This window comes from Antrostomus carolinensis, unplaced genomic scaffold, assembly GCF_000700745.2.
Source record: "Antrostomus carolinensis isolate BGI_N321 unplaced genomic scaffold, ASM70074v2 scaffold6718, whole genome shotgun sequence".
In the NCBI taxonomy this organism is placed as follows: domain Eukaryota; kingdom Metazoa; phylum Chordata; class Aves; order Caprimulgiformes; family Caprimulgidae; genus Antrostomus; species Antrostomus carolinensis.
In genome coordinates this window covers 10,090-19,201 of record NW_010333581.1, presented here as the reverse complement: position 1 = coordinate 19,201, position 9,112 = coordinate 10,090, and the positions used below count along the sequence as shown (strand labels likewise).

General features: G+C 38.9%; 1 protein-coding gene across 1 annotated transcript in view; it reads left to right on the top strand.

Annotated features, from left to right (window-relative positions):
- NAPEPLD (N-acyl phosphatidylethanolamine phospholipase D) overlaps positions 1–9,112 on the top strand; it is a 9,873-nt gene extending 761 nt beyond the window's left edge. The window contains exons 2-4 of the mRNA XM_010173898.1: positions 5,765–6,411; positions 7,459–7,573; positions 8,825–9,112. Of these exons, the coding sequence (XP_010172200.1) occupies positions 5,765–6,411; positions 7,459–7,573; positions 8,825–8,950 (888 nt within the window). The 3' untranslated portion in view covers positions 8,951–9,112. The remainder of the gene's footprint in view (positions 1–5,764; positions 6,412–7,458; positions 7,574–8,824) is intronic.

Here is a 9,112-nt window from a genome sequence, read left to right as displayed (position 1 = left end):
AATAGGTGTTACCTTATGAAGCATAGTAACATCATTTGTACTGCATGAAATAGCTGTGGCATATCTAATTTTAAAAAAATTGCCTTTTTTTTTTTCTCCAGACTGCCATTTACTACATATGTTATGTCTTTTTCATAAAAATGTAATAAATAGTTGCTGTCATTTACTTATGGAAGTGTTTGCAAATCTATGTTTTTCTGTTTCAGTACACTGGAGAAAAAAAATTCCTATGTTAAAACTAACCTGAGCAAGTATTTGTACTGAAATACTAAAGGTACAGCGCCAGTTTCCTGGGAAACATCATTATTTTTCGTGGTGTATTGCTTCTGTCAGATACTGCATATAAAGAGGCGAGAGAAGCAATCTCTGAGAGATGCTTGTTTCCATGAAGAGTCATGGATACTGGAAAGCCCTGGGTTATCTTTGTGGCCCCAACCAGTGTTACGATGGCTACAGGTCTGACAGTTAGGATTACTTCTCAGTGTATTTCCCAATGTGTTGACTGCACTTTGGAAAAGCTGTGCTGAAGGGTGCACAACCAGTGAAAGCGTTTTTTAACAAATAGGTGTTAATAATGCTTTGAAGCATCCAAGAAGGCATGCATAAGCTATAAATCTCACAGTATTTAGCAAAGAGCTTACACTTTTCGTTTTTATCTCGTGAATTACCTGTGAAGGAAGGAATCTGATCAGCTTTATGGGCAGGAAAGCCGTGTTACTTAGTAACACATGATGGTCAGAGGTTTGGGGATTTCTTTAAGGCTATGTAACATGGATCATGTTTAAGGGAGAAATAATCTTGGCTATAATTGTTCTGTAATAATAATTTGTGCTTCAGAAAGAAGCACAGCAAACCTATGTTGGTCTTGGGATCCTTTCCAACAGTTTACTGTCTTAAATTTGGTGTCCTGCTTCTAGACATTATCTGAACCTTGTAGTAGTAACAGTGGTAGTGCCTCAGTGTGTACAGCTTTCTAGGCAGTGTGCTGAATTATGATGTTTTGGCCACATTTGTGTAAAATTCACACCTTGGTGTGTTCAGTTGCCTTTGACCAGTGCCCTGTTCTGTATATGTACAATAGGCTTTGACTCTTGGCAGCACCAGTGAGAAACCTGGTTGGTGGCTGAAGTACCTAGAAGGCAGTGCTAAGGGGTACTACAGAGGGCAGGATACACAGCACTCTGATAGCAGTGGAGAACTGCAGCACTCCCCTTTAATTTACAGATTATCCCTGCAATAAAGGATGATTACAAAGAAATCTACACTGTACCAGTTGTAAAGCTGTTTCTCTGACCCACTTGGGATTCCTTTTGGACTAATTTTATTGCTTTGCATAGGAATTTTTTTTTTAATTAAGTGCCTGCAAATTACTCAGGAGCTCAGTGAAGTAAATTGGAAATAGAAAAATCTAGATAGGGATCAATGAAATGCACTTCTTGAGTCCTCAGCCATTTTGATGTTTGTTCCAGCTATGTTTGTTCCACACCTAAATCAACTTGTAAAGCACTTCTGAACTTGTTTAAAATTCAAACTAAGGGCTCCATACTTTATTTAGCACTGCTAGATAGTATGTCCTTCGAGCAGACTCCTATTTCAGTTTCCACATTGAGTGTGCCTACTGATACCCTGCTATGCTGGGCAGGTTCAGTTTATCTGTACCAGGTGCTTCACATGTGTAAAAAAAACCCCAAAAAACAAAACAAAACAACAAAAAAACCCAACCAAACAAACATATTATCCAGGATATGTACTTCACTGTAAAAGCTATATATATTATAATCATGCCTTCACAACAAGCCTGTGTCATTATCCAGAATGCATAGACTTGTATTTTCATTATGGGCTTTATTAATAACTTTTTTCAGTGCTGTTGGAGTATCCTTAATTTTTAGTTGTTGGATCAACAATTCAGATTGTTCTATTCGCTGTGAAATCCAGTGGTATTCCAGTATGCACTAAGCGCCAAATCCTAAGCTAATTAGCTTGTCTTACCAAAGCCTGTCATGTGTTTCTTCTTGCTTTGCATTAGGAAGGAAAGAAGAACATGAGAGGGGGGAAGGGGCACAGCAGGAGGAATTTTTGTATTACTGCAGTGATGAAGATAAGACAGTATTAGGCACGTTTTTCCTTCTGTTGGTAGCTGATTTTACATTAAAGCTGTATTTCAAAGATCTGATATAATTCTTGTAGTATTAATATGTTTCTGGTTAGTCTTAGAGAGAACAAAATGTATTATAGCAGGATGAAAGTTCCATAAGATTATGTATTTTGTTCATTATGTTTTATTGTACCAAGTTTTAAGAATTTCATATGAAGTATGCTGCCAGTAGAACTTGTGTTTTAGTTTGAAATCTTATGAGTTGAGGCTTTATTGCTTTAAAAGGGAATTCTGGGGATTTTAGCATACTCTTGTAAAATATTATTTTTAAAAAAACCCACAACAACAAACAACCCCAAACACAAAAGCCATGCACTGAGAAGTAATTTCTTTTGCTATTTGCTTGTGTGATTTACTATGATGGCTCAATGAAATGCTTGATTTCTGATCTCATCCTCTGAGGAATCAGAGGCCTGTGTATCACAAATCTGTAGATCTCGTAGAGCGTCGCTGCTTTCCAGGTTACACTGCTGTTGTGCTTCTTGGGTTGCCTGGACTTTTTATTCACAGAATTTCATTTAAATAGGTCAGGATACCAGGTGTTCAGACTGTGCTGCTCTTATTTATCAATCTTTTAGTCTGTGTGTCATTTACAAATGCCTTTTATAGTGATTAATTCTACCTTTAAATCAACTATTCAAAATAGTTAATAGCGTCAGTCCTAATGACATCCCTGTAAAGCTTTTAATAGTGCAAGCGCGTTGTGGTTTTACCCTGATAGGCAGCTAAGCCCCACACAGCCAGTCTCTTACTCTGTCCCAGTGGGATAGGGGAGGGAATTGGAAAGGCAAAAATGAGAAAACTCGTGGGTTGAGATAAAGACAGTTTAACAGGTGGAGCAAAAGCTGCACACATAAGCAAAGCAAAGTAAGGAATTAATTCACTCCTTCCCATCAGCAGGTCGGTGTTCAGCCATCTCCAGGAAAGCAGGGCTCCATCACGCCTAATGGTTACTTGGGAAGACAGATCCTGTAACTCTGAATGTCCTCCTTCCTTCTTCTTCCCCCAGCTTTTATTGCTGAGCACAATGTCATGGTATGGACTATCCCTCTGGTCAGTTGGGGTCAACTGTGCCGGCTCTGTCCCTTCCCAACTTCTCACGCACCCCCAGCCTACTGGCTTTGATGCTGTGTAAGCACTGTTCAGCAACAGCTGAAACATCAGTCTGTTCTCAGCACTGTTTTCAGCACAAATCCAAAACATTACACCACAGGAGCTACTAGGAAGGAAATTAACTCTATCCCAGCCAAAACTGGTACCGTATGTTTGAGTCCCAGTTAAGAACTCATTGTTGGCATCTGCCAATTATCCAGTTCTTCGTCCATTTAGTATTGTTTATTAATATTGCATGATGCTAATTTAAAAAAACTAATTTGTGTCAAATGTCAGCAAAAATAAAGTGGATTCATTTAGAGTTCTCAGAATAATTTGTAGTCTACCTCTAAAACCAGCTACTTAAAAAGAACATTTTCCATAAAAATGTACTTACTGACCTAAATTGCATTATGACAATTAATTATTAAATTCCACATCTGAGCTTAATTTCTTTTATATAAATCTGATTTATTGACTTAACCATATGTAATTTGGTGGGTTGTCCTAATTTCCATTTTTTGAGTATTACATTAGTTTTGTGGCTCTCCCACTTTTTTTTTTTTTAATTGAAGAGTCACAATCTAACACACTGTGGTTCAGATTTCTGCTGCCAGTCTGCTTCCCATGTACTTAGAATGAAATAGAGAAGAAGATGTGATGATAAGAAGATAAGAAAGTGATGCTTCTTTCTCGGAGAAGCAGCAGTTTGTTTCAGTCTAATACTGCTACTTCATTTATTCTTGTTTGAATTAAGTGATTGTATTGTGCTGATGTTATATTTATAGAATGTCTCGTTCCTGGAGACAGTAATGAAACATTTTCAGTAGATGTGTCTTGTCCATTAGCTCTCAGAAAAAGCAATTTCATGAATATTTTATTACTTGCAGTAGAATTACAGGGGGGTGGAGGTGTGTATGTTTGTTTTTTCCCCAACATATGCCCTCTGAATCAATAAAATATTGTGCAGAAAGTAACTTTCCTGAAGCTGTCAGGACTGTTCTAGCAAGGGAAATCCCAGACTCCTAAACTGTCTCAGCATCAGCTGGGCTTCTAAGGGAGCAGGAGCTCTGTGTAAGCTCGCTGATAGTGCTCATCTCAGAAGGAGAGTAGCAACCATGACAGGGAGAACTTGACTAGGAACCAGAAGTGCTGGAACATCTCTGATTACCAGGGGGAGAAAAGTGTCGGGAGTCTGTAGAAACTGCCTAACACAGGGAATTCTTCTCAAGTCCTGTGAGGAGTTCAGACCAGAACTGTTTGGGAGGAGAGCCTTAGCCACACTGTGGCAGAGTTGGAGATGGTCAGGAACTCTTGAGAATACTTTTAGTTTGGTTGGTTTTTTTAATAGGAAAACTCTGATTTATTACAAATAAGACTTCTGCATAAGCATCTCAACCAAACTGCAGTGAAGATTGTAATTCCTGTTCAAAAGGAGAGAATGTGTGGTGGTTGGATGATGGGTTTCAGTAGATAATGTATAGCCATGGCCTCCTTTGTGCAAACTGTAGCTCTGTTGAGGCTACATAGAGTCAAATTTGGAAGCCAATTGAGCTGAAAGCTGTCTATTTCCCTTGTCTGGATTCATGTTCATCTGAATCAGTTCTCTGGCCCCTCAGACTTGAGTGGGGACTGCGTAAGTATTCACGCCCCAACAAGTGGGGAGGTGGGGGAAGGTTTCCATAACTTTGTTACACAGGAGTATGGATTTAGGTTGATTGGAATCATTCACAGGACTGCATCCTGAATGTACAAGGAGATCAGTATAGTGATTTATTCAGTAATAATTGAACTTAGAACATCACGAGAAGCATAGCTAAGTGCCTTAAGGTCCATCTTAAAAAATGAGTTTGTGTTTTATGAATGTTCCTTGAATTATTGTCAGGATGGGAAGAGAGAATTGTAAAAGCTGACATTAGCCAAGTGAGGTTGACCTCCATGTGCTGCTTCTATATGTAATGGGGAGAGAGAGAGAGAGAGAGAGGGTCTGCGAAAGGCTGATGGAACAGAGCTTTTGTGGAGTGCTGCTGGGAACACGGGTTCTTTTTCACCTGAGAGTTGTGAGTTATTTGTGCTAGGACTCAGGGGATGCATCATTTAGCTGCACAAGCTAAACTTGAGCATGTGTTACAGTATGTGTGTGTGTGTGTGTGTGTGTGTCTGTGCTGTATTTTCTTTTCCAGGTCATGGAAGGCCAACCACTTGCGAAGCTTTTCCCGGGATGCTGTTAGTGCCTTGCAGTGCTTTCAGACTCTGTATTTGTAGATTCTCTTCTCTCTCTTGACAGAGAAGTGAAAATGTTACAAAACCCCAATGAAATTAGGAAGTAGCTGGGAAAATGGCCATTAAAAAGGCATCTGTTTTGTGTTGCACTTCTCCGATTACCTAAAAATATAAACAAAGCGCAAGTCTTGACTGCAGTGATTTGTGCCTTGCATGCAGTTTTTGTTCCACAGCCAAGTACATTCTGAAATCTTTCATGCATATTGTGTCCTTGTGTTCTTTTTCTGCTAGGAACTTGATAAAGAGCTTCCAGTGTTAAAACCTTACTTTGTTCAAAAGCCGGAACTTGCTGGGAAGACAGGAACTGGGATGCGAGTCACGTGGTTGGGACACGCCTCAGTTATGGTGGAAATGGATGAACTTATATTTCTGACTGACCCAATCTTCAGCCAGCGAGCTTCTCCTACTCAGCTGGTGGGTCCCAAGCGCTTCCGAGGACCTCCGTGCACGGTAGAGCAGCTCCCCAAAATAGATGCAGTCATGATCAGCCACACTCATTATGATCATTTGGACTACAACACTGTAACAAGTTTAAATGAACGCTTTGGGAGTGAGCTGCGCTGGTTTGTGCCTCTGGGGCTCTTGGACTGGATGCAGAGATGTGGTTGTGAGAATGTGATCGAACTGGACTGGTGGGAAGAGAACTGCGTCCCTGGTCATGATGCAGTAACTTTTGTCTTCACCCCTTCTCAACATTGGTGCAAAAGGACTGCGACAGATGATAACAAGGTTCTTTGGGGCAGCTGGTCTGTCTTGGGACCTTGGAATAGGTTTTTCTTTTCAGGAGACACTGGATATTGTCTTGCTTTTGAACAGATAGGTAAAAGGTTTGGACCTTTTGATCTTGCAGCCATCCCCATTGGAGCTTATGAGCCAAGGTATGAGAATCAAAGTTTGATCAGAATGTATAAATGAAATGCTATACTGATGACAAAAAATACACCCAGAAGTTAAAACTGTAGGTATAGTTTATTAAGAATATTTAATAGAATATAGAGGCAAAAGAAGGAAATTGCTAAGGCAAAAGGACATCGCTGAATGACAAAAAAAAAAGGCAAGCAATCAGAAGGTGGAGCTGAAATGTCCAGGATGCTTGCCTGTGTATGTGTGATGTTCTTGGAGAGTTCTTTCTTCAGTTTTAAGCACAGCAAGGATGAATCAGCTGACTTTCTTCCATGAAAAATGTTGAGTAAAAATCTGGAATTACTTTGTGGCTTTTTTCCAGAAGTAGCATCACTCAATCCAGGCCCTTTAGATGCATGCAATTTGCTGCGTTTTTTCTCTTGCTTCAGTCTTTATGCTGTTTTTGTAACTTATCTGGAGATAAAGATGATTCCTTTATAGAGTGTGACAGATCTGTTTGTTTAGGCATCTGTATCCTACTTATGATGGGGTATCTAAAATGGTAGATGATAATACTTGTATAACGCTGGGAGCAAAAGCATGTATAGGCTGGGAAAGGAAGATAAGGATCTGAACAACGAGGTAAAAATCTGGTATCTTTCAAGAATTGCCAAGTTCTCTCTTCTGCTTTACCACTGTTCCCTTAGGCTACTTCTGAAGCACACTTTTTGGTGTGCTAGTATGAAATTTTTTCAGGGATGGATTTAAATCTATGACCTTAATTCCTGAAGGCACAAGTAATATGTCCTTATACTATTAAAAATACAGATAGAAAAAATCAAATTGAAAAGAGGACTGAAATACATGAACTGCTGTTCTGTGGGTATGTTGGTATATTCCAGCTTGCTGATTTTGAGTGTTCTGTACATTGTTCAGACATACATGCTCCATTTTTTTTTTAATTAGGTGAGGTGGGTTTTTTGGGTTTTTTTTAGATCCTTTGCAACTTACCCAATGAAAGTAAAGAAGAAATCTTGCACTGAATTATGTGACACAAAAAAAATTCCTTTGTGTTTTGGTAGGTGGTTTATGAAATACCAGCATGTGGATCCTGAAGAAGCAGTCAGAATCCATATTGATGTTCAAGCAAAGAAGTCTGTAGCAATTCATTGGGGGACCTTTGCTTTAGCAAATGAGGTAAATTTCAACACTATACATGAGTTCAGATTCCCCGCATACACAGCCATTGATCAATCTTTGCAGTTTAACCTAGGTATCTGTATATGTATACTTAAAATGTAAACTTTTTAGGAGTGAAAAATTGTTGCTATATGTTCTGCAGTTAAAAGCAATGCTTAGCTTTTCATAACCAATTACATAAAATATTTCCACGGTTAAAATTAATTTAAAAGTACAGAATTATTGAAAGGAATATTGAGAATTTCTGATATCCGAAAGCTGAGGAACATGAGAAGTGGGGACATGTGTGCAGTGGTAATAGTAAACTCAGCAGTGTATCACATGGAGACAGTACGAATTGCATGCCTGTAGGTCAATACAGTATTTATTAATCACACCTGTTTAGTAAAAATATTTAATAGTATTTTAATAGTTGATTCATAGTCAAATACCAGCAAGAATGTGAAAAACTGAGTTATTCTAAGTTGCTGATTTATTTAAAAATTATTTTTTTTAATCTCTCCCCCCCCTGGCCAAGTCCCCAGTCCTAATAAGGAGGTTACGCAGGTAGCTTCACAGTGACTAAAAATGCAGTGAGAGGGAAGTATCTACATCTACTTTGATACACCTTGTTGTCTAGTAGCTGTTTTTCAGCTTTATCTGTGCATCAGTTGCACCACTTTATCTCGCAGCTCAGTCCTGATGCTGTTAGCTGTGTTCACCTGATACGTCAAGTTTTCTCCACATACATCTTTCTACCCATGATGCTTCTAATAAGCTGTGTCGCTAGTGTCCACGGAACAAATGCTTCTGCGTATTTAGAAGCACAAAAATTGGATGATTTCTCCCTGATGGTGCCTTTTCTGAAGTGTGACAAATATACTGAAGTGCGTGCAGGGGACCTCACAGAAATGGCACTAATTTTCGAACAGCAAAGCTTTGTTTCACTGAACGAGAGAAAGCGCCACCTGCTGACCTGCGAACCTGTTCCTGCTCCCGAGGGTCTAGTTCCATACCTTGAAGAAAACTGAATTTTGGATGATAGGTTGTGCCTTGCTAGTTACTCTACAACTGTAAATCAGCTTTCTTATCGTTTAAAAACTGAAAATCAAACCAAACATTTTTATTTGGCAAATATATACGCACATCCCCCCTTTTTAGATAATGTTTAAAATGTAAACTGTGTCTTTTTTTAGAGCAGTGATACTCTTTCTATCACCCAAACGCTGAAATGATATATTTTCCCTCATATTATTCTTATTTTTCCAGTATTACTTGGATCCTCCAGTTAAACTGAATGAAGCTCTTGAAAGATACGGCTTGAAAAAAGAAGACTTCTTTGTCTTAAACCATGGAGAATCACGGGACTTGAGTACAAATGATGGGTTTGACTAATGAAATGGTGGCAGTTCCTTATAAGCCTCCTTTGATTTGAACTAGCAATTAGTGTTACAAATATTAATATGATGTACTTACCAAGTAGATTTTTGGAGTGAATTGGATTTTTAGATGCCAGATTTGTCAGTTTCAGAACTAAAACTTGCATACCAATTTCAT